The 26,070-nt window shown below is 43.9% G+C and overlaps 1 protein-coding gene across 11 annotated transcripts in view; it reads left to right on the forward strand.

Annotated features, from left to right (window-relative positions):
- The window catches only part of Synrg (synergin gamma), an 87,554-nt gene that overhangs the window by 44,233 nt on the left and 17,251 nt on the right, over positions 1-26,070 (forward strand). For all 11 annotated transcript variants that reach the window (XM_076543047.1, XM_076543049.1, XM_076543050.1 and 8 more), the window contains 7 exons: positions 2,471-2,583; positions 2,783-2,845; positions 8,342-9,274; positions 18,897-19,259; positions 22,230-22,393; positions 23,257-23,310; positions 23,992-24,088. In XM_076543047.1, coding sequence (XP_076399162.1) covers positions 2,471-2,583; positions 2,783-2,845; positions 8,342-9,274; positions 18,897-19,259; positions 22,230-22,393; positions 23,257-23,310; positions 23,992-24,088 — 1,787 coding nt within the window. The remainder of the gene's footprint in view (positions 1-2,470; positions 2,584-2,782; positions 2,846-8,341; positions 9,275-18,896; positions 19,260-22,229; positions 22,394-23,256; positions 23,311-23,991; positions 24,089-26,070) is intronic.

Consider the following 26,070-nt stretch of genomic DNA (forward strand, 5'->3'; position numbering starts at 1 on the left):
TCAATGAGCTAGTGTTTAATTATTTATGGAACTGTAAAAGCAGCCACCTACATGTATAGATGATAAGCTATTACATTTGTTAAGATCATATAGTAGCAGCTGTGTGGCAATGAAGTGAAATTTTAATATTCAATGCCCGTAAGTCTTGAAACACCATGGACCCCATTACCATGCATGTAGGACAGCCTGGCTTTTGCCTTGGTTGTAGGCCACTGATAAGAAGATTTAAATGACTGTGGAAAGGCTTTTGCTCCTGGGCAGAGACCTCAATAGAAATCCATTTCTCTATATCTTGTGCTGTGGTATTGAATGACACTAGCTGCTGGTGGAATGCAGTCATTCATATGTAAAGGTTGTTCTTCCAGGGAACTGCCTGAGTCTGATAAGAGAAACAAAGCAATGCTTCTATAGTGTATTGAAGCTTTCCAAGAACTGCCCACACAGATGCTGCTCGTTATACTATTTTTCCATCCAGCAAAAAAAAAAAAAAAATGTCCACAGATAAAACTATCTTCATCTAATTTTGAAGTGATTGTTGTTTTGCTACAAAGATAGCTCTCTGGGACCACTGGTGTGATCCTTGTAAAAAATGTGCATTCTCTTACCTCTGTGGTTGCTTATCAGATGTCTTCCTCGAAATTATCAAAAGCAGAATTTACGTCTTGGCTTAAACAACATTTTACAAATAGATTTTTACAACCTGAACCCATTTTAGCGAAGTCTTAGGTTATATTTTATCTTTCATTATTAAACATACATATTTGGTGGAATTCACTATTAAATTATTGCAAACTGTAAGTTAAAATGGCAACAGGTGGTTGTTCTTTTTCTTTAATGAGCATTGACTAGTGTTTTGCCTGCGTGTGTGTCTATTTGAGGGTGTTAGATCCCCTGGGACTGGAGTTAAGACAGTTGTGAGCTGCCATGTGGGTGCTGGGAATTGAACCCGGGTGCTCTGGAAAAACAGCCAGTGCTCTTAACTCTGAGCCATCTCTCCAGCCTCAGGGTTGTGGGTTTTTGATGATCTATTTTCAGTGTCTTTATGATTTAAACAGACACTTAGACCATTGGTGTTGATGTCGCCCCCTCAGTCAGAACAATTAGTACTTGAGTGTCAGTGTTTATTTTCAAGAAAAGGGCCAATGCTTTTAGTCATTTGTGGAGTTCCCAACTTTTGGAGCAGAGAGCCACAGGGCTGAGGACACAGCCCAGTCGGCAGCCTACATGCAAAAGCCCTGGATTCAACCCAGATCACACTACTGCAGTCCCAGCATTCAGGAGGTAGAAGCCAGAGGGTCAGGAGTTCAATGTCTTCCTCAACTACATGAAGGATACATGAGACACTGTCTCTCTCCTTAAAAAAAAAAAAAAAGTGGCATTCTTTAGTTTTTGTGAGGTGGCAGGTGGTGCTTAAGTGCCACAGTATGCATATGGAGGTCAAAGGACTACTTTTGGGGGTCACTTCTCTCCTTCCACCACATAGATCCCAGCATGGAACCTTTATCCACTGAACTATCACCAGCTGTTTGGGGGTGTTGGTTTGTTCTTTAATGGTAGCAAGGGCTGGAGAGATGACTCGGTGGTTACAGTTGAGAGGCTAGCTGCTCTTCCGCAGTAAGGGAGAGCTGGGAGAACACTTCCTTTCTCACGGGAAGGGCAGCAGGGAAGGAGAGGCCTGCCCAGGACAGACATCTGGGTGAAAGGGTGAGAAAACGGAAGGACTAAGGGTCTTAGAAGGTGCCTAGCCCTGAGTCCCCACCCCTAGGGTGCTTAGCTCTGTTTCCCTCCCATCCCCACCGATGTCAGCCTGCTTCAGTAAAGCAGTTTGGAGTTTGTTTGTTGTTTTCCTTAGCTCCCTCTGTGTTTCTGTCTGTGGTCTTTCCCAGGTAGTCTGTCTGCCTCACAGAATGAAGACAGCTCACGCCAGGATAAGTTCCACTCCCAGCACCATGTCAGGCAGCTCATATCTGCTTGAAACAACAACAGCTCCTGGGGTCCCGTGCCCTCTTCTGGCCTCTAGGTGTACCTGAACACACGTGACATACACACAGACATGCACATTTTGTTTGTTTGTGAGACAGGTCTCACTGTGTAGCTCTGGATGTCCTGGAACTCACCATGTAGACCAAGCTGGCCTTGAAATCACAGAGATATGCCTGACATGCATAAGTAATTTTTAAACTTTTTTTTAAAAGAAAGAGACCCAGGTGGTGGCTCACGGCTTTAATCTCGGACTTGAGAAGCACAGGCAGGTGGATCTCCTAGTTTAAGGCCAGCCTGGTCTACAGAGTGAGTTCCAGGACAGCCAGGGGTACACAGAGAAACCTGTCTTAAAAAAAAAAAAAAAAAAAGAAAAGAAAAGAAAAGAAAGGAAGGGCAGAGAACTGTGGCCTCTGGCTGTGTCCTCAGCCCCATATGGTGAGGAGGGAGGATTCATTGGTCTGATCAATAATTTCCTCCTCCCTTACAGTGCTCCATCACTGCTGACGCCACTTTCTGGAACCAAAGCCTCCACAGACAAATACTCAGTGTTTAAAGGAATTTCTGCTGACAAGCCCTCTGAAAACCCTGCTGCATTTGGAGGTAAAGGCAGTTCATCAGTTGATAAATCTGTGGCCGTAACTTTTAATGAAGTTGTATAAATCTTGAAGTGGCAGGCTTGTTATTGAATGTATCAGGTGCTGTTCCACAGTTAAATATGTTTGCTCAGCCCAGTCTGCCAGGCTTCTCTGGCTGTGGTCTCCGGGTTCCTCACTGTAATGAGTTTCTGTCTCTCTCGTAGAGTCTGGTGATAAATACAGTGCATTCAGGGAACTTGAGCAAACAACAGAGAGTAAGCCTTTAGGTAAGTTTGGATTCCACTTCTCCTTTTTCCCTTTTGCTGCTCAGAGGGAAAAACCCAGTGCCTTGTGTGTGCTAGACAAGTATCTTACCACTGAGCTACATCCTCCAACTCTGTAAGAATTTCTTGTGTTTTTGTTCTTGGTGACATCCATAAACATTCATTTATTTTATTGTATATGTGTTTTAAAAGAAAAACAAAAACAAAAAAAATGTTTTAAAGAATGGCAAACCAGATGTTATAGCACACACCTGTAATTGTAGCACCTTTGGGGGTATAGACAGGAGGGTCACAAGTTTGGGGCAAATCTGGGTCACATAGATTCCAAGCCAGCCTGGGCTACCTAGTGATAGCCTGTCAGGCACTTGGTATGCCCAACTGGCTGGGAACTCACAGAGATCCACTTGCCTCTGCCCTTCAAATGCTGGGATTAAAGGTACGTGTACCACCATGCCCAGCTTGAAAAAAAACCTGACATATTATTTTATGGCATAGTAATAATTGTTGTGATACATACTTAGATGGCAGTGTTTAAATTCAGAAGCCCTTAATGGTTGTTGTAATGCTCAGTAAGTATTGTGATGGGCTGAGTAGAGCACTATCTTGTGGGATACGGCTAATTTTGGGGAGCTTTGAAATTACAGTGAGGCAATGTGGCTCATTTTTTTGGAAGGTACTTTTAAAATTTTAGGTAAATGTCAAATCAGTACAGTTTCCTCTGAAAACAGTGCGTTGCCTTTCACTGGTATCTGCCAGGCAGCTTAGGTCCTGTATCAGAGATAGCTGTAACTGCTCTATCCAGACATGCCAAGGGGCTGCTCACAGCGCTCCTGTGCTCTGTGCGGAAGTAGCCACCAGTCTTAATCAAGACTTGAAATCAGTTCCCAGTATGGCACTTGGCGTTATTATTGTTTTCTTGGTTTCTCATCCATCATTTGGAAAGAAAAACATTGTAGAATAACCTAATTCAAAACAGCTCTGGGGCTGGGGAGATAGCTCAGTGGATAAGGACACTTGCTGCCAAGCCTGACAGCCCGAGTTCTGTCCCCAGAGTCTGCAAGTCCCCTGTGAACTTGACACATCGGCATGTGGTAGCATTCTTGTACTTAGGCCTCCTTGTGTGTGTATGGATGGGTGCAAGCACAGAAAAAATACATAAGTAAACCTAATTTTTTTTTTTTTAATTAAAAAGGAGAAAGCCACTCTGATGGGCCAGGTGAGTAGAGCCTGTAAACCTCAGCACGGCCCTGCCAAAGTAGGAACAGCAGGAGCTCAGGTTTGTCCTCGATACATAGCAAGTTCAAAGCCAAACTGGGAAGCAGCAGGAAACATCTGTGACAAAGCAGAATGTATCATAAGGCAGGAATGAGGCATTTCACACTCACAAGGTGGGGTGTGGCTCTGCCTGACAGCAGGAGAGCCCCGGCCACAGCTTAGAGGACATGCATCATGTGAGAGTTGATCTGTTGTTCCCAAAGAGAGCCTAAGTGTGGTGCAGCACCACTAATAAAGAAGTAGATGGTTTTTTTCTGAGGATTTCTCATTAGTGACACAGTCCTGTCTACTTAATACTCTTCAAGAACTAAGGATCATTAAGAAAAACAAAGTATTGTATTTGTACAAAATGACAAAGTACAGGCAAGCAAGACTTGGCCTAATTAGCGTTTTACCAAATCTACCTTGTTGGCACAGGGAGTGCTATATGGCACAAAGCAGTACCAAGTGGCCTTCCAAAGCTTCCGGGCTGAGATGTAGCTCAGTGTAGAGTGAATATTTAGCATGTGTGCATGTGTGTATGAGATAGAAGTTAGTGTGTGTGGTTAAACATGGCATAGTAATCCACCTAAACCTTCATTCTGCATATTGTGAAATGTGTCTACTCTAATGAGGATTCCTCCTGAGAGTACAATCACATTCTGCCTTGATGTACTCAGTGCTCAAAGCTCACTTCTCCACTTTTGCTTGGGGTGCGAAAGATGATGTAAGAGTAAGGGAGGTGTAGTAGATATCTCTCCACAGGAAGGGCCACCTCTTAGAAGTCAGTCTCTCCTAGATCTTAAGTTCTAGCAATATTTCCTTGTGTTTCATGCAAGCCTTTAAGATGGGAAAGCTATTTCTTCCTCTATACTTCTGTTAGGCACTAGACATTCCAATGTGAACCTTAGAGGAATCCTGACTTCATTTTGTCTTAGGCAAGTTTTGAGTAGAGGCTGATTTTATGTCAGGATTCTTTGTGTGATATGGCGTTAATGATCATGATATAAATGTTACTTTAAAATTTTTTTATTTTGTCGGGTGACGGTGGTGCACGCCTTTAATCCCAACACTCGGAGGCAGAGATAGGCAGATCTCTGTGAGTTCGAGGCCAGCCTGGTCTACAGAGTAAGATCCAGGACAGGCACCAAAACTACACAGAGAAACCCTGTCTTGAAAAACATAAATTAATTAATTAATTAATTAATTTAATTTTATGTATGTGTTTTTGCCTGCATGTATGTCTGTGTACCACATGGGAACCTAGTGCCCAACAGAGCCCAGAGAGAGCATTATGAGCTGCCATGTGAGTGCTGGGAACTGAACCCAGGTCCTCTGAAAGAATAGTCAGTGTGTTTAACTGCTGGGCCATTTCTCTAGCCCCATAAACATTATTCTTATTAGAGACAATGGGAAAAGGTAGTGGTGCCCAAAATGTAAGTGGCGCCTTAGTCCTGCTTTCTCATCCTGAACTGCGGCCCAGTTATTGTCATTTTGATTTGCTTGTTTTCATTTCTCTGCTTCACTCAGTTTAAAGCCTTCTGAGTTACTGACTTTGATCAGTTATGTTGAATGTTTTATTCTCCTAAACTTTAAAAAAGTTTCCTTGGTCTGAGCCGTTTGTGGTACAGACCTTTCCTCCAAGCACCTGGAAAGTAGAGGCAGGAAGACAAGGACGAGGAGCACAGGTCATCCTCGGCTACACAGCAAATTTGAGCCAAAAAGTTGGGGGTGCTTAATGCCAAGCCTTAGAGACTGCAGGGTGGCAGTTCAGAGCTGAGATTCTCGCACTGCTGAGTCACGGTTTAATACATGCTCACAGGTTAAGCCAGAAGTTCCGTGTAAGTTCTGAGAAATGTTCTCCATAAAGAAAGGACACTTCTTATTGGAGCTTTAGCCAATACTCACTTGAAATTTTCCCAGGGCCTGAAAAGTTACAAAAATCAAAGGAGGAGCTTGCAGGAGTCCACAGTGAACTAAAAATCTGCGTGGAACAAAGGTTCACTCCCAGCTAGCTTCGCTGCTGGAATGTGCTTTGGTTTTGAAGTTATAAACCCCCATTTTCATTTCCTTTTAACCCCAGTTTACATTTCTGATGGAAAAATTTGCAATTCATCATCAGTAAGTTTAGTTTGCTGTGTGATTTGTGTTTAAAAATCAAAACCTGTCAATTTCACAGATATTTCAAAGGAGTACATCAAAAGTCTGTTTAGGACCTGATCTGGACATCGTATCTCACGCCTCTAATTATAGCATTCATGAGGCTGAGACAGGAGAATTGCCATGAGTTAAAGGTCAGCTTGGGCTACCATGTGAGATGAGACCCTGCCTCAAAAAACCAAAATGGTGGCGACAACAACAAGTTTACTACTAATTACCTTTTCATTTACAGAAATAACACAAGCATCATGGTGTGTCTCTAAAGTCCTAGTGTAATGTTCACATTTGTATTTCCTGTCAGTTTGTGAAATTGACTTTTTTATTATGTTAATGACTTTTAATGTTATATCTTGAAAACAAAAATTATAGGAAACTTGAAGGCTGCTCCTTTTTCTCAGGTTTCTCTGGTATTGTGAATGGATTTGTATTGATGACTTTTGTTAGTAAATAGGTTCAGTATCAGATTAAGAAGAAAAATCACACTGTTTCCAGTGTTTTTGCAATCTGGAAAATCAAAGTGCAGGTCATGCATCAGGCACAATAGGTTTAAAGTCTATCTTCCTTGGTGTCAGTTTTAGAAACTGACTTTATGGTTTTGGTTTTAAGTACATTTTTATTGTTCATATGTATCTGTTTCAATTTTTTAGGAACAATTTTTTTTTAAAAAATGAGTGAGAAGCTGGACATATAAGTGCATGCCTATAATACCAGCATTCAGGAGGTAGAGACAGGAGACTGCCACAAGTTCAAGGCCAGCTTGCTCTATGTAGTGAATTCTAGGCCAGCCAGAACTACAAAGGTAGACTGTCTTAAAAAAAAAAAAAAAAAAAAAAAAAAAAGTGTGTGGAGTCGTAAAGAAATTCAGGGTTTTTTTTATTTTTAAATCTCTAGAAGTGATAGTCGTATTTTTAAATTATCAGTGATGTTGGTTGGTATAGCAATATTCATGTTTGGTATTCTCTGGATTTCATTAAATGACATATCCTCATGGGCTTCACTGTAGACCTTCAGACATTGTAAGGGACCTGAGGTCATCTGCATCCTGGCACTGTAGTTGTGACTGATGAGATACTGAGGAAGAATGGAAACCTTAGGAGGAGCCATGGCTCCAGAGCTTTAATAATTGGTCCTCAGGAACTAGAGAAAGTGGCTCAGAATAAAAATGTCTGCCGCAGACACCACAGCCCTCAGATTCCATAGGAAGGAGGAGAAAGGAGAGAGTCAACACCTCAGAGCTATCCTCTGACTTCCACATGTGCACATCACACTCGTGCACAAAACAACAGCAATCAGGGTTTTATGTTTTTACAATGCTCCTATATATCTAGGGCACTGAACTTGCTTTCCAAATAAGTAGTTGTTTTTTCAAAGAGTTATTTTGCCAAAATATCTTCGAATTAATATGTCCATGTACTTGAGCAAGACCTCATTACATCCTGTCTAATAATTTGTGTTCCTGTGTGTGTGCATGTATGTATGTGTGCATGTGTGCTCTGCATTGAAACTAGGTCATGATTGTATCATGCATGAGCTTTACCATTGAGCATTGAGCTACAATGCTAGCCTCTAGTAATTGGGTTGTTTTGCTTTTGGTGGTGGTTAGTTCATTGGTTGTTTGGTTAGTTGATTGGTATATTTGAGACCTGGTCTTGTTATGTAGCCCAAGTTGACCTCAACTTGTGATCCTTCTGCCTCAGCTTCCCAAGTTCTGGGAAGGTGTGTGCCACAACACCCAGCTTCTAAATCTTCTGAAAGTGCATTCTGAATATCAGAGGCAGACTTTTTCTCAGTATTTCATTGATACTTTTGATTTTGTTTAAAACTATATAACATGTTTCATCTTTAAAGGGTTGCTATTACAGTGTGCCTCTCTGGAGCCTCCAGCTTCTCTTTAAGTTCTGGCCAGGGGAGGAGTCTTGATGGTGGTACTTGACTGTTTCTTCACTGTTAATGAAACTGTCTGATAAGAGTGTGGACTATGGTCAAGCCGAGGAGAAACCTACAAAATTACACTTCAGTTCAATATGCATTGTACATGCGGTCTTCAGCTCTGCGGCTTTACCTCACTGCACTTTTTTCTTTCAGGAGAGAGCTTTGCTGAGTTCAGATCCACCGGAACTGATGACGGCTTCACCGACTTCAAGACCGCCGATAGTGTGTCACCCCTAGAACCACCACCAAAAGACGCTTTTCCAGCAGCCTTTCCCTCCGGAGCTGCACAGCAGAAACAGACACAAGTGAAAACCCCTCTGAACTTAGCAGACCTAGATATGTTCTCCTCGGTGAATTGCGGCGGTGAGAAACCGGTGCCCTTTTCAGCTGCATTTAGCACGTCCAAGTCAGTTTCCACGAGACCTCCGGCAGCCGGCTCTGCAGCAGCCTCGGCAGCACTGGCATCCACTAAAACTTCTAGTTTGGTAGATGATTTTGGAGAGTTCAATCTCTTCGGGGAATATTCGAATCCTGCATCTGTTGGGGAGCAGGACGACTTTGCAGATTTCATGGCTTTCGGTAACAGTTCTATTTCATCTGAGCCAAAAGTAGATGACAAATATGACGTCCTCAGAGAGGAAGTGAGTCCCAACTCCTTAGCCAGCAGCACAGTGGAGAGTGCCCAGAACCCACCTGCTGCATCTTCCAAGTATGATGTCTTCAAACAGCTTTCCCTAGAGGGAGCTGGACTGGCCATGGAGGAGTTCAAAGAGAACACTCCTTCTGCAAAGAGTGATGAGGACTTTGCTGACTTCCATTCCAGTAAATTTTCATCCACAAGCTCAGACAAATCCCTGGGAGAGAAAGCAGTGGCTTTCAGACACGCCAAAGAAGACTCTGCCTCGGTAAAGTCTTTAGATCTCCCCTCCATCGGTGGCAGCAGCGTTGGCAAGGAGGACTCTGAAGATGCTCTTTCTGTTCAGTTTGACATGAAATTGGCTGATGTGGGAGGAGATCTTAAGCATGTCATGTCTGATAGCTCTTTGGATTTACCAACAGTTAGTGGCCAGCATCCTCCTGCCGCAGGTGAGGAATTGGTGAGATTGCTCTGGTGATGGTGATGTAGATTTCAAAGATGATTCTGTGGGTACTGACAGACAGACTGAGGCTCTGGCCCGTCCTTGGCGCATATCTAGTAATTAATTGGCCTCCTGTCGTCTGTCTGCTTGAAGCAGTGTTAACATGATGGCATGGAACATGACTCTACGGGTACTCTGACTGCTCCGGAGCTTAGATTGGAGAGCCGGAATAGTTTTATTTTTGAAACCCAATGCTCACTTAGTGTCAGAGGCCCATAGAAACCCACTCCTCCGTGAACCCCACACAGGCAGGAATTTTATAAAGACTTTGCAGTGTGCACAGTGTTTCTTCACCCCTGGGAGCGGATCAGTGCTCCCGCTCCCCTTTTGTCTTCTCTTGAGCATATTTAGAGTTGCTAAGACAGTGTTTGTTTGGTTTACAGAAACTGACTCTTCCTAGGCCAAGAGACTGAAAAACTCTTCCCACTTGTAATGCAATTTGCCAGCTTCCTTGAGAAGAGGGAAAGAGGTCACTTAGGGATGCTCCCTGTGTGAGGACCTGGCGGGGAGCAGGCCTGTTTTCAGTGTTACTGTTTTGCAGTGTTACTGCGAGTATTAAGTTGTAATAACCCTGTAGATGCTAGGGTAACTACTAACTTCTGATAGGATGTGTGCAAACCTTTCACGAGGGAGCCCTCTTTAAACCCTGTGTGGACTTACGTGTAGCAGTTTATTCTCTGGTCCAACTTCTTGTCACAAGAACTAGATTCCCAAGTGTCCTAGTTTTTATTTTGTTTTGTTTTTTTAATATGTATATAGAAAGATAAACCTATTTTGTGGCCTTTAATAATGAGAACTCTCTCGGCATTACTGTATTATTCTAGAAAATGTAGTGTGTACATGCAGGGTTTGTTTCTTTACCTGAGAGGGGCAGGTAAGACACTTCCAAGTTTACAGGCTCAGCAGACATTGTGAAGTGCTGTAGAGTCCGCAGATTTCAAACTGGCAGATAGTGTCTGTCCTTTGCTACTGAAATGCGTTTCTTATGCTGGGTTTGGAATGGGAAGCAAGTTAGCAGAGATGCGTGTGTTTCACCTGCTGCCGGCCAAGGGCTTTCCTAGGGGCAGCGGACTGTCTGAGCTCCTTCTGCCCTCCGCTGTTATTTCCTCATTTGTGTTCTGTTTTTCCTTTGCTGCTGTTCGTTTGATGGGTGATTTTATTCTTCTTTTTTGTATGAGCTGTGGGAGCCACAACTCTCGGTTGCAAGGGGCATTGTTTTTTTAAACAACAGCATTTGACTTTTATTTAAAAAACAATTTCACAACATGTATACTAGCCATTTAGACTTGGAATTATTAATTAGAGGCTATTTTTCTGAAAAATGAATCTATATTCTTTCACAGTGCCAAACCACATATCTTTGTGAAATGAGTGAATCCAGGTTTGGGGATGTCTTTTTTCCCACCTTTTATTCGGGAAGGGGAGGTTGGCTTTTGACGGAGCTCATTCCAATGGACCTGTTAAATAATCTATGCCCGTGCTCTCTCTGTATGTCTGGAACATTCCCAGAATGGAACCTGTCATGTTCAAGCCAGCTGTCTTCAGAGGGAGGAGACCTGAAAAGCAGACTGTTGCCTTCTGTTGCTCTGTAAACCTCCAGTGGGAAAGGAGCAGTAACCCTTCAGAGCGGTTGTTAAGAGGGTTGATGGCTGACCCAGGAGTTATGCCTATGTGTCGTTGAGCAAGATTGCTGCATAAATAAATATACTAGCGAGGGAAAGTGGCACGCGTTGCTTCAATGCACCGGGACTTTATTTGGCCCTTCCGCTCATCATGTATCTCTTGCTCTCTTAGTCTGAGGGTTAAAAGGATATTCTGGAGAAATAAGAAGTGGGCTGATGGAGCACAAAGAACTTGGATGTTTACTGTCTATGGACCGTGGTCCTGGTTGGAAACCCTAACTTAACTCTGAAGGGGATACTGTCTCTAACCCGTGCTGTTAACTCTTTGTATGGAAGGTAGATATACTAATAACATTGCCTGGTTTCTCTCTGCACATCATTACATTTACCCTTTAGCCCTTGCTGCGTATAATTTCAATGAGGCTGCTTTCCCATCCCCCTAAATTTACTCTTTCTGGTACAGCAGTGTCTTGATGTTCAGTCTTTAAGACCCTTTGTTTCTCCGCAGCAAGAGCTTACTTTGATTTGTGACTTTATCAAAGAGTCAGCAAGACCTCTGCGGCTACCTACCTGTGTAGTAGCTCCTTTTGACATGGAAAATCTTTGTATTTTAATCAGCACCTTATTTATTTATTTATTTATTTTTTGGCTGCTTTTCTGATGTCTTTTTTCAACATAGACACTTGTGTGTGAATGTGCCCTTTGGAACTTGCTTTATTCTCTTTCTCTGCGAACACTGGCCTGCATGCTTACTCTGATGGCTCCTTCCCAGCTCTTCTGTACTATTCTCTTTTGCGATCTGTAAGTCCTGTGTTAATAAACGATTCTTTGGCATATTTTGAAAGTGTGGGGATGTGTGTAATTTGTGGTTTTCAGAATTAGACTAAAAAGATAACTGACTGGTATAAAATTGAAGTCATGTCCCTTGAGACTGGGCTTTCTTTTTTCCTCCTGAGAAACAGGAGTATGGTTTAGCCTTTGCTTCTTGTAAGCCCATTGACAGAAGTCCTTAATGTGGCATCGGACTGACGTGTAGCTTTAGGCTCTTAGCTCAGATGGTAGCATCCGCAAAGTACTTGTTTAATCCTCAGCACCAGATAAATCAATATATGTAGGAATATATTAATATTTATATATTACCCTCAGCAATGCAAAAATAAGGCTCAGCTGGGTGTGAGACACACACCAGTGATCTTGGCACTTGTGAGGCTGAGACAGAATTGTGAGTTCAAGGACAGCCTGAGTATACTACTGTGTCTCACTAGACAAAGTAAAAAATAAAATAAAATAAAAAACCATGAACGAGTGGAAGGAGATGACCTGGACACTCACGCATGGCACACTTGTGCTCAGACATAGACAGCGCCATACACACAATAGTAGTAAACATTGGAAACTAAAACAACCCACAAAGCAAAAGAACCAAGCTTTAAATGATTTTCATTCTTAAGAAAACCGTTTCTGGCCTGGCTCAGTAGTCGAGTGTTTGCAAGGCACTGGATTTGATCCCAGAATGGCAATAAATCAATCAATAAATTAATTATCAAAATCTCAAAGACCAGTGAAAGTTAGCAATGAGTACCCAGACTTGGAAGCTATTTGCTCTATTTTGGAATAGGATAAGAGTGAGGAACCTTGACATAGAATTCTTTTTCAAGTCTCAAACACAAGCTGCATAGAGATTTTGGGGGAAAGAATCATTTCAATGTTTTCACCTTTTTTTTTTTTTTTTTTTTAGACAGGGTTTGTTTGTGAAGCCTTGACTGTCCTGGCACTCTCTCTGTAGCCCAGGCTGGCCTTGAACTCACAGAGATCTGCCTGCCTCTGCCTCCTGAGTGCTGGGATTAAAGGCATGCACCACCACCGCCAACTAATGTTTTCACTTTTCACGCATGATTTGAAGGTTTTAAGTTTTTGATCATTTTTAGAATTTGTAGAAGAAAGGATATTAAACTCCTGAAAATGGGAATTTTGAGTAGGATTCCAGAGATCACTTTCATATGCCACCCGAGAAAGAAAAAAGTTGGGTGTCAGGGTTGAAATTGACTCACAGAAAAGCCAAGCCTTCACTTGAGATGGATAATGTGTTGAAAGCCGAGAAGTCACTGTTAAAACCTTGTAGGAGATGCTCTGCATTTTAACTCCGTGTGCTGCTAACAGTGTTGGGAGGAGAGAGCCTCCAGCTGGTGATTCCAGCAGCTGCACTCTCCGCTGTGAGAGCCACCTCATGGGCTGTGTCAATAGATTCTCCAAAGCCAGAGCAGTCTACGGGAATTGCATTAACTCTTGTGAGCAGAAGTGACTATCCCTGTGTGTAACTGTCATTCACTGAACAACTCATTGTGTCTATATAGCACATTGTTTTTAGGGAGGGAGTTTTTATAGTATAACACAACTTCCCTTTTTTGTGATAAAGACTTGCATTCTGTGCTGTAGGTCCAAACAAATAACACTGTGGTGTTTATCCTGATGCCAGGTAAGATATGGTTGGCTATTGCTTGTCTCTGTCAGTGCATGAGACATCTCACAAATGTGCTGGTGTTCTGCAGTCACTGTGTTGTTCCTGTTAGAATCCATGCTGATTACCAGAGGGAACAGGTGAGAACAGAGAACACTGGCAATGTCATACAAGCTGTGCTACCTTCTAAAATAATTGAAGGAATTGGATTGTTATTCTTTGCTATTGTTGTTTGAGACAGGGTTCCTCTATGTGACCCTGGCTGTCCTGGAACTCACTCTGTAGACCAGGATTGCCTTGAACTCGCAGAGATCCACCTGCCTCCACCTCCTGTGTGCTGGGATTAAAGGCGTGTGCGCCGCCGCCACTGAGGTATACTCTCAGCCAAAATCACTTTATTGTTTTTCCTATGAGTAGCTTCTACTTGGTTCTATCATTTGAAGACTTTTGATAAGTTGTTTGGGAAATGTCCGCTAAGTGAGAACTTAAGAGGGCATATACCCTGGAGGCTCTGTCTCCTAAAGCTGCTCTCTCCCTTTTGGTAGCCAGAAAGCCTTCATTGTAATTATCATCTTTTGTGCTCATTTGGTATCACTTTCATGGGGTTCCTATTATTTTTACTGTTTTCAAATGTGTGGGGGGGCATGCACTTGGCGTGCAGGTGCCACAGAAGGTAGAGCTGGAGTTACAGGCAGTTGTGAGGTGCCTGGCATGGCTGCTGGGTCCTCTGGTAGAGCGGTCCATGCTCTTAAACTCTGAGCCCCGTCTCCAGCCTGGGCTTTCCCTGACTGACCTTGGACAGTCTTACTATCTCTTGCTTTCTGGCCTCCTCTGAGTTTAGTATTCTCGTGCTTACTGCTTTTCTTTATTGAACTCAAAGCATTGACCTAGAAACCTGAAAACACTTAGTGTGGACACAGTGTGAACCATAGTGTCATGGGAGTCAGTGCAAACATGGAGAATGGGGAGTTTCTATACAGATTAGCAAACAGGAAGGCGATCAGGCAGCAGTCTTGTGTAGCCTGTTGCTCGGTGAGGACACGTTTCCTGTTCTCTACAGCAGTGCCTATCAGGATGCTTGAGACTTAGCAGGACATGGTCAGACTGGGCTTTACAGTTCGTGGAGAGTATTCTCTAAGGGAGAATTGGGCCCAAAATGGGAGAAATGAAAATACACAACTATTTTGTGGTTTGTGTTGGTAAATGAAGGCTGGGTTAACGCAGCGTTAGACATTAGAAGTTGTTCTCTTTGAGCCACCAAACGTTGCTACTGCTATGCAGAACACTCCAGAATAGTGGAATTGTGCATGTAATTCTCCCCCCCCCCTTCCTCTAAACTCCTTCTTTAAAAGCTAGTAACTCTTAATCTCTTGGGCATATGTCCCCAGCTTTATAAAACATCCACAGTGGGTCTCGTCTTCTGTGTCCTGTGGGGGTGGCTTGCATGCCTGGGGATACCCTGTTTTCATGTACAACATGCGTTCAGAGTGCATTTGAATAGAGGTTATGGAAGAGCCTGATAGGGTTAGCTGCCTGTAGGAGAGAGAGCCATGTCTTGATTTGTTCCATGATGGGAAGCCGGTCATACTGTTTATTCTTTTGCCCTTTGTCATAGTGAATTCCTGGTTGCAAACAAATCCATGAGTGAAAGCACCCAATTTGACTTGTTACCTGTGCCTGGTTGCAGCTCTGGTTAGCACCATCCAGGAGCCCGAAGAATTGGAGATACAATACTTTTCTTTGATTGTGGTGATTCTCCATTTTCTTTTTTCTTTTCTCTTGTAATTTTCAAAATTCAGCTAGGAAATTGCAAAACCATCACTAGTCATTTTGGTGCTTATAGCATCCTGTATCACTTTCCCCAGACAGGGCTCCCGTCCTTCATGCTGGAAGCCTTGTTCTTTATTATTTTTAAGAACTTTATACGATAATACATAGAACTGGGTTGCTAAGCAAATAGAGAGCTGCTAACATGGGAAAATGGATAGTTTTCATGTTTGTTCTTTACCTTCAATCAACTTACGTGACAATTTTTTTTAAAAAAATGGCTTACCTAGTATTTACTGTACCAAAAAAAAAAAAAAAAAAAAGCACACTCTGCGTTTATACTGTGTATAGATGCCAAGGCTTAGGGAAGGATATTATGTAATTGTTTGCTTTTTGGTTCTTATATAATGCCAGTTTAGTGCTTATGTGTTCAAATTAATTACTCTTTAGTAAATTGCTTTTTCACCCACTAGTAGCCAGTAAGTAAGCAAAAATAAAAACATTCAGTTTCAAAGCTTGCACTTAGTGACTCATAACATGTCTACCCTTCAGTTAATTTTATACACACACAAAACACACACACACACACACACACACACACACACACACACACACACCTCAAACATTTCTTTGTAAGTTTTTCGTTTGGTTTTTCATTAAGTCTTTGGCTCACCTCAGTGAGTGGCTCCAGAGGTAAAATGTTATATGATTTCATTGGAGACCTTCATAGTTAGAAAATCATAAGAGCTCTTCAGCTAAGGTAATCCTTATTGCTTACAATGCCTTTTACCTGATAATATGAGTCATTCTTGATTTAAAAAAAAAGGCTTGCTTTCTTGTTGCATAATTGCACAAAAAGGTCTTTTTATTACCATAGCAACTTGGTTGCAGTGTTTGAACCAGAGCTTCATTTCATAAATTTGTCTCTGGTCTGAAAAACAGAATCACTGCTTTTTAATAGATAAGATACTAGAAGCAGTTTCTGATATGGTTTCCCCAAGGAGTCTACTGGAAGGGTCTAATAATAAATGTATCCGTGTGGTGAAGCATTCTGCTGAATGTACCCCTGACAAACTGGTCTTGAGTTTAACCACATCTGCCTCCTGACTGAATGGCACCTCCTTTGAGCCTGCACACCTAGATCTAGGTAGATCCTCCACATAGAGGAACCACTACAGTGAGAGACTAAGAAAGTGCCTTGTCTAACGGCTTGCTTCATTTATTCTAAATGATAAATTTGTTGCCCAAATCATTTGTCCTTCTTATTAAGCAGGCCACATGTGAAGGGGTACAGTTTGCACTGCAGAATTTTAAAGTACTCCATCATTTAGCAGAAGAGATTGGCTTTTTACTGGTTGACTATGTAGCATTTTTATTATTAATTTAGTGCTCTTATCAGAGCATAGGGAGATGTGTGGAGTGCTGGTGGGAGAGCTGTAGAAGTGTCTGGAACCTCGTACCTATTCTAAACTATGTGTTATTGCTGTGAAGGAGGGAAAATGACCAGTGTTGTTCCACCCATTGGCTTAATTATGAAAATCCGGTCACAGAACTCTGGATTCTTTGTGAGGTGTGTGTGTGTGGTTGTCAGGGTGGTTGGCCTTCTCGTCTCGGCTACATTAAGTGAAATAGGCGACTCTAGCCTGCCCCAGTGCCCTGTGGAGAGGGGTCTCTTCACCCCGCCCAGTGCCCTGTGGAGAGGGGTCTCTTCACCCCGCCCCAGTGCCCTGTGGAGAGGAGTCTCTTCACCCTGCCATAGGCAGCCTTCTCTAATTTTGCTTTTTGAAAACTAGCTGGAAAGCCAGGCCTGTAATCCAGCTACTCAAGAGGCTGAGGCAGGAGGATTTTGAGTTCAAGGCCAGCCTAGGCAAGTTAGTAAGAGCCTGTCTCAGCAGAGTTAAAAACAGAGAGCTGGAGATGTGGGTCAGTGGCCAGGCACTTGCCTGGTATGCCCAAAGCCCTGGTTCAATCCCCTGTGTGACAGAAGGGTAGAGAGGAGAAGAAAATGAGCAGACCAGCTTTTCCTGATAAATCTCTAAGATGGGGAGTTGCCTTTTTGTTTTGATTCTGAAAGGATTCAAGCCGTTCCATGTGTTGCCCTCTGGGCACTGAAGAATCTTGCACACACGTCATCACAACTGATTGTCCTCACAATCCTTCATATACATATAGACTCATCTCCACTTCGTAAATGAGCATACCAGGGCTCAGAAAAGCTCACTTTGGAGGCTGAGGTGGGAGGGTGGCCAGGATTCAAGGCCACACTGAACCATAATGGCCATGCTAACAAAGTAGGTGGCAGAGTCAAACTCCGATCTTTCCAGACTGAAAAGCTGTATTCTTTCTGCTCTCTCTGCTATCTCGTTAATCATTCATTCATTCATTCATTCATTCATAGACCAGGCTGGCCTTGGAGATCAGCCTGCCTCTGCCTCCTGAGTGCTGGCCTCAAAGGTGTGCGCCACCTCATCCAGCTTACTCACTTAAATGTAGACGAAGAAGATAGCAGGTCTTCTAGCCCAGCTCGTCTTTCTTTCACTTCTTCCATTTTCCAGTGAGTGTGGGGAGGAAGATGCGTTACTGAGGCAGAAACAGCCCAGAAGGACCTCAGACTTTTCCTTTGCTGGCCTGGGCCTCAAAGAGATCCGCCTGCCTCTGCCTCCTGGGATTCAAAGCGTGTGCCACCACACCCGGGCACTCCATTCTGGTTTTGTTTTTGTTTTTTCTTAAGGACTAAAGTAATTCAGGTTGATTTTTGTTTTTCTCACATTCTATCCCAGCAATAGGATACCCAAACTGACCAAAATAAAAAATGAGGTAAGTGACTATTTGATTAAAATCCTGTATGTGTCTTTGCCTGACACAGAAATTTCAAGTAATCTATTAAAAGTTAGATGAGAATGTTTTTACTTTTTGTTTTGAGAAACTGGACTTTTGGTTTGTCACATTTTCTGTTTTTCACTCTAAGAGGAACACTGTCTAACACAGTCTAGAGAAAAGGAGATGTGTTTTGAGTATGGAATATGTAAGAATGCCTTCAAGCTCCAAAAGGAATAATTCATTAAATGATCTGAATCTTCTATCAAACTGTGGACATGACTATGTAACCTGTCTTTGTAGTAATTTTTTACATATAACAGAAAGGATTTACTGTTTGTTTTTGTTTTTCTGAGACGGTCTCTTTGTAGACCTGGCTATCCTGGAACTCTGTGTAGACCAGGCTGGCCTCGAACTCAGAAATCTGCCTCCCAAATGCTAAGATTAAAGGTGTGTAACACCATGCCCAGCTAAAAGGATTCTTTAAAATCAAATATAAATGCTAGCTGAAAATGAATATGGTTTCTTAAAGATCCAGTGTTACAGCCCAACTTCTTTAATTTTAGAGCAGGCTTTGACTGTAGTTTCTGCAGCATGGTATGGGACTGATGAAACGTTCTAGGCATTTTGCCTAACTTAGGAGCATGCCTCTAACTGTGGGACCGTCCCCTTCAGATGCAGAGGGCTTAAATTGCGATGCTTTTGCAAGCTACAGTAGCCATTTTTGCAGCGAGCACACTTGGGAGCTGTGACTGGCCAGACAGGGTTGAGATCTCAGGGCAGAAAACTCTCTCCATTTGTCCCCTCAGCAGGAAGTGGGTCTTCCTCAGCCACCTCAAACCTTCCAAAGAAAGGGACCTCATTTGGCAGTTCTGAAAACATCACCATGTCATCTCTCTTCAAAGGGACGGCCTTGGCAATCGAGGATGCTCTTCCAGAGACTCCCTTCCCAGCCTTTGCCAGCTTTAAAGACATGATGCCTCAGACCATTGAGCAGAAAGAGTATGAAAGTGGGGACTACCAGGATTTCACCAGGCAGGACCTGCCCACGGTGGACCGGAGCCAAGAGACCACATGTCCAAGCCCGGCTTCCAGTGTCGCCTCTCACGAAACCCCCAAGGAGTATGTCGACGACTTTGGAGAATTTCAAAGTGAAAAGCCCAAAATCAGCAAATTTGACTTTTTAGTAGCCAATTCACAAAGCAAAATGAAGTCCAGTGAAGAAATGATCAAAAGTGAGCTGGCAACCTTTGACCTATCTGTTCAAGGTAAGATTTTCTTCCTGTGAGCTTGCTCCACATCCTTGCCTGAGAATAAAATGGTAATTTTTAAATCCAGGCATGGTGATGCCTGTCTGTAACCGTAGCATTCAAGAGGCTGAGGCAGGAGGATCATGAGTTTGATTGAGGTCAGCTAGGTTATATATAGCAAGCTTCAGGCCAGCCTAGGCTACATGATGAGCGCTGTCTCAAAAACTAAAAAATAATTAAAAAAAAAAAAAAAAGATTCCTTGTTTAGCAGGACATAGATGTTCCAGCTTCTAAGTCTGGGGTTTCCCTGGAGCTCAGGTGGAGTCCCTGCCCCTCATCACTGCTTACTGAAGAAGAACAAGTAGAGAGTGTGGCTTTTCTTCACACTCTAGTTGGCTTGGAAGTGTGCTGTAGGCCAGGCGTGGTGGCAGATGCTTTAATCCCAGCATTCGAGAGACAGAGACAGGAGTATCTGTGTGAGTTCAAGGTCAGCCTGGTCTACATAGCCGGTTCCAGGACTATAGAGACCCTGTATCAAAACAAAACAAAACAAAAAACCAAAAAGAAGTATGCTATCTGAAACAGCCAAAGAAGTGGATTTGATCATTTGGGGGCAGGCTAGCTCTGCTCTTGTTCCCCAAATTCAGTATGGCTATGAATCTTTATTCAGCCTACAGATCTGGGGGTTTTATTTGTTATTGTTTTTTTGACAGAGGGTCTCATGTAGCCCAGGCTGGCCCCAAACCCTTTGTGTTACAGAGAATGATCTGTTGAGCATCTGATCCTCCTGCCTCAACCTCCCAAGTACTCCCAAGTGCTAGTATGCACCACCATGCCTGGCACCGAATGTATATTTATTTATGTGTGTGGGTACACATGCCAGGGCACGCATATGGAAGTCAAAGAACAACTTTTGGAAGTCTGTTTTCTCCTTCCATCATGTGAGTCCTGGGCATCCAACGTGAGTTGTTAGGTTTGGCAGCAAGAGTCCTTACCTGCTGAGTCATTGTGCCCATGAATGCATTTGTAATGCTCTCTTTGGGGCCTAAAGAGGTGGCTCAGTGGTTAAGAGGGTACAGCAAAGGACCCTGAGTTCAGTTCCTAGCACCCACGTCAGGCACAACTGCCTGTAACTCTAGGAGGATCCTACACCTCTAGCTTCCGTGTGCACATGTGCGTACACACACAGTTTATTTAAAAATAAAACAAGTGGGCTGGTGGAGCAGTGTCTCAGTAGTTAGAGTGTTTGTTCTTGAGGAGGACCTGGGCTTGATTCTTGGTCTCTAGCATGCTGGTTCACAACCATTCACAGTTCCAGTTTCAGGATATCAATGCCTGGATTTTGGGGGGCACCCAGCACGAATATAGTACACATACATACACACAGGCAAAACACTCACACATAAAATAAAATGAATAAGTCTAATAAAAACGTTTTAATAAATTAAATATTTTAAAAGATTTGTTTATTTGTTTGTTTATTTTATGTATATGAATGCTGTCTCTGCATGTATGCCTCTATGCCAGAAGAGGGCATCAGATCCCACTAGAGATGGTTGTGAGCCACCATGTGGTTGCTGGAAATTGAACTCAGGACCTCTGGAAGAGCAGCCAGTACTCTTAACTGCTGAGCCGTCTCTCTAGCCCAAACTAAATAGTTTTTGTTTTGTTTTATTTTTTTTTCAAGATAGGGTTTCTTCATGTAGCTTTTGTTTTGTTTTGTTTTGATTTATTTATTTATTTATTTATTTATTTATTTATTTATTTATTTATTTATTTATTTATTATGTATACAGAAGAGGGCACCAGATCTCATTACAGATGGTTGTGAGCCACCATGTGGTTGCTGGGAGTTGAATTCAGGACCTCTGGAAGAACAGTCGGTGCTCTTAACCTCTGAGCCATCTCTCCAACCCCTAAATATTTTTTAAAAGCTATCTGTGCTCAAGAGATGAGTCAGTGGTTAAGAACACGCCCTGTGTCAGTCATGGTGGCGCACTCCTTTAGTCCCAGCACTTGGGAGGCAGAGGCAGGCGGATCTCTGTGGGTTTCAGGCCAGCCTGGTCTACAAAGAGAGTTCCAGGACAGTCAGTTACATAGTGGGACCCTGCCTCAAAACAAACAAGCAAAAAGAACATGTAGTGCTTTTGCAGGGGACTTGAGTTTGGTTCCCAGCACCCACTTCTGGCAGCTCACAACTAACTAGAACTCTATCTAGCTCCAGAAAAATCTGATATCTTTGGCGTCAAGTTTATGAGTGGGCACCTGCACTCATAAACACATATCCAAACATATAGCACACATACATAATTAAAATTCACAAAAATCACCACCTTTTAAAAAGGTATCTGTTTTAATTGACCCATAAAACCTGAAGTAATAGCAAACATTTTAAAATTCTATTTCTCAATCTGGATTTTTGGTGTTTCTTGCAAAGTTGTAATGTCTGGCAGTGCAAGACCTGCATTCCCAGTTCTTAACAGTCAGCCGGAACCGAGCAGCAGCACACGGCAGAGGTGGAGGGGTCCCTCCCGGTTAGCCAGCGTCTCTGCCATCTTTCCCCACATCCTCGGCCTCGTTGCTGCCTCACTCCCTGTCTCTGCAGCTCTACGTCTGCAGGAGAACTCAGCCTTCAAGCAGGGAGCCAGGAAGGCACAGGCCGACAAGCAATGACAGGAAGGACTGACTCATGGCTCCGAGGCGCCCATATTTAGAAAGAAAGGCACTTTGCATCTAGACACCTGTGATTCATACTTAGATTATGTAGTGTAGTGACAGATCAGACAAGAGTAATGGAGGAAACCAGAGGAAGGCCCCAAGCAGAAGAGACCGAGGTTCAAAGGACTTCCCGGACAGAGCGAGCGAAGACCGGGTCTCAGAACGCCTCCTGACATGACGCCTGTAAAAGATGGTCTCATCAGCAAACAGGCCCCTGCTCGAGCCAGGTCGAGTAACAGAACCTTTGTGCCTACTGTCCCCTCCACCCAGGATCACACAAGAGGAGCTTAAGCCTTGGGGATAAAGAAATAAGCCGTTCCTCTCCTTCTCCGGCCCTGGAGCAGCCTTTCAGAGACCGTTCCAACACCCTGAGTGAGAAGACAGCGCTGCCTGTCATCCGAGACAAGTACAAAGACCTGACTGGAGAGGTGGAGGTAAGCTGGGCAACTGCCTGGGAGAGCACCCCAAGAAAGAATGCTTTTCTGCTCTCCCAGGGGAGCGGGAGGGGAGGAATGAGGAGGAGACACTGTACACCAGATGGCAAATAGATCATTAGAGGTAGAGGCTGGTAGCATTAGCCAGGATGAAAATGCTCCCTATGTGTGACAGCCACCGAAAGTCATGGCTAAAGTTGAAATTGTCCATGGGACTTTGCAAGGAGAGAAGCAGTTAAGATCTTTCCCCAAACTTAGACTTTATCCTTCTACTGAATTTTAAAACATCAACATAGAGGAGAGGAAAAAATATTTTGGATCTTCTGTTTCTGTTTGTGGTAACTTAATTCCATCCCTGTTCCTTGTGACACATACACGTGTACACACACATACACATGCACGCACAGTAGTGAACTGTGGAACAGAAAGCTGTATTCTATGGAGTTTTTGTTGTTTTGAGACAGTCCCATGAAGCCCTGGTTGTCCTAGAACTCTCTATGTTGACCAGGCTGGCCTTAAACTCAGTGATCCTACTTTTGCCCCGCAAGTGCTAGGATTTTGGGGTATGTCACCACGCCTAACTAAAGCTGTAGTATGGCACTAGCTCATATACTAGGTATGCCCATGGTGAGTAACTGGAGAGACACTTGCACTGTTACTGACTGGGACAAAGGAAGCAGCATTTACACAGAGAGGCCGATATAAAATAGGTCTTTCAAGTTCCTACTCTTAAATGATAACTGTCTTTTGCAAGCATATGTTCAATAGGAAGGCGTCTTCCAAGCTCTTTGTATTGAGAGAAGTGATAAACAGAGGACCCCAAGCCTGCCTGCTGAACCTAGTTCCTTTTCTAAAACCCACAGGAAAATGAGAGATACGCGTATGAGTGGCAGAGGTGCCTGGGGAGCGCCCTGGATGTGAGTATGTCACTTGTGTGCATCCGAGCACACTCCCTTGTACTGTTCTGTCTCCTCCTTGGTTCTTTCGAATGAATGCAGGCAAGCACAAAGGATGCCTTACTTCCATCACCATGCAGAGATCTCAGAGAGATGGCTCAGTTGAGAGCACTGGCTGCTCTTCCAAAGGACCCTGGTTCAATTCCCAGCATCTGCATGGCAGCTCACAACTGTCTGTGACTCCAGTTCCAGGGAATCCGACACCTTCACACAGACATACATACATGCAGGCAAAACACCAATGCACATAAGATTAAAAATAAATAATGCATTTAAAAAAAGAAAGGAAACCCAGGCATCCTTCAAGTGTACAGTAGTAGACACTGGCCCATTTGTCAGCTGTGCCCCCTTATCTGTCACTGTATTTAGGAAGTGGCAAAGTGGTGTATCATTACCTCTGACCTACATGAAAATAATATTTAAACAAGAACCCCTCCCTCTCCCCACACTTCACTTCCTCCCACAGAAGTGAAGGATGGTCTCTTCAAAGTTAAAATTAAGTTCTTAGATTCGTCTCTGCATAGGCACTTGCACACGGGTTGGGCACAGCTTCTCACACTGGTTGGGTTTTCCGCTCATGGGGAATGGATTTGCAGTGGCCTTTCTTGGTTGTATCAGGTAATGTGATTTCACTTCTTGCAGGTCATTAAGAAGGCAAACGACACCTTAAACGGCATCAGCAGCAGTGCTGTTTGCACAGAAGTCATCCAGTCAGCCCAGGGCATGGAGTACCTTCTAGGTGTGTTCTTCCGTATCCCGCATGGTCAGGCCGCGGCCTGTTGCTGCATCAGTACCAGTGCTCGCTCACTCTAAGTAGTTTAGGTCTGCGCTCCACTGTATACAGCCTCACTAGCTGCTGCATTCATAGGTAGAACACTGACGTCACAGGCAGCGACCATTGTACTTAAGAGGTCTCCATAGTGAAGTGTTCAAGGCTTTGTTTTGTATCTGTGGGGGCTGCAGAGATGCCTCGGGGGATAAGGGTGCCTGCTGCTTTTGCAGAGGACCAGAGTTCAGTTCCCCACACCCTGGTTGCTTGTCTCACAACTGCCTGTGAATCCCGCTCCAGGGAATCCAGTGCACTTTTCTGGCCTCCACCAGACCCCGTACATACATGGCATACATTCACACAGGTTTGTACACATACTCCTGAGAAAGAATTAATACCTTAAACCAGTAACAGATATAGCTCATTTATTTTTATCATCGAGTCTTAACTAGTAAGACATCTCAGTGGCATCACTTTATGGGTCAGTCCTCCCTGTTCTCTCTGCGTTCTTCCTCTTTGTCCCTAGTGACTTACCTTGCTGCTGTCTTCAGCTGTTAACATCGAATCTGAGCCCCAGTCCGACCTGGTGCTCCTCCCTCCACAGCTCGGGCTGCCCGGTGGCCTGGGCCACAAGCACAGGAGCCTGACGTCTTTCAGACCTTCCTTCCCGTCCCCTTGTCAAGAATCCCATCTCTACTCCTCAGCCCTGTCACCTTGAGTATCTTACACTTCTTACCATCTGCACTGCCTCCCTTCACTAGGGTGACCCTCAGAGATGGCAAGAATTGGGGCTTGTTTTGTTCATCCCCACCCCTCCGAACCCCGTCCCAGTTCCTGGCACAGAGAGCACACTGTGTATCGGCTGATGAGCTGCTGGTGATGGAGGGCCGGTCGGTCGGTCACCTTGACGCTGTACCAGTCTCTTGCTCACACAGCCATAGTTCTCTCATTAGCTGATACCCACTGCCCGCCAGGAAATGGTGCCTTCCCTTCTAAGAGCGTTCTTAGTATATCCATGGAAGGTTCTATTGGAACAGACCTTACTTGTTAGGGTGGACAGCCATTCCTGCCCTTCATCTGGAGAAGAGGAGGGAAAGCCATGGTGGTGTGCAAGGTGATGGGGGCCTGGATTTCCCCAGTGTTCTCTAGCTGAGTCTGGAGCATGTGCCTGTTGGCTACCGTTAGGATGAGGAGGTATTTGGTGCCTCTCCTCCTTGCTTAAGATTTCAGCCTCTGGGGGCTAGAGAGATGGCTCAGCAATTAAGAGCACTAGCTGTCCTTCCAGAGGACCTGGGTTCAATTCCCAGCACCCAAATGGCAGCTCACTGACATCTGTAACTCCAGTTCCAGGGTACCAGACACCTTCATGCAAACAAAACACCAATGCACATAAATAAAACAAAAAAACAACAAAAAAAGAATTCAGCCTCTGCCAGGCATGGTGGCACACACCTTTAATCCCCAGCACTTGGGAGGCAGAGGCAGGTGGATCTCTGTGAGTTTAAGGCCAGCCTGGTCTACAGAGTGAGTTCCATGACAGCCAGGGCCTATGCAGAGAAAAAGAATTCAACCTCATCAGAGACCACAGGAAAAGAACAGTCCTGGCCAGGCTCACTAAGGATGCTAAGGCAGGAGGATGGCTACTAGTTGAAGGCCAGTAGGTTACATAGTGAATTCCAGACCATCTTGGGCTGCAAACAAACAAAGCTAAAACCCAAAATCAATGCCAGAGATGGCTCAGTGGGTAAAGGCACTTGCCTCCAAGCCTGATGATCTGTTTAGTCACCAAGATCAACATGGTGGAAGGAGAGGACCAATGCGTGCAGCTTGCCCTCTGACCTCTGGAGTGGCGCTTATGCCACTCCCCCATGTACAAATACATACATGTAATTTTGTTTTATTTGATTTTTCAAGACAGGCTTTCTCTGGGTAGCCTGGGCTGTCCTGGAACT

This window comes from Peromyscus maniculatus, chromosome 8 (assembly GCF_049852395.1).
Source record: "Peromyscus maniculatus bairdii isolate BWxNUB_F1_BW_parent chromosome 8, HU_Pman_BW_mat_3.1, whole genome shotgun sequence".
In the NCBI taxonomy this organism is placed as follows: domain Eukaryota; kingdom Metazoa; phylum Chordata; class Mammalia; order Rodentia; family Cricetidae; genus Peromyscus; species Peromyscus maniculatus.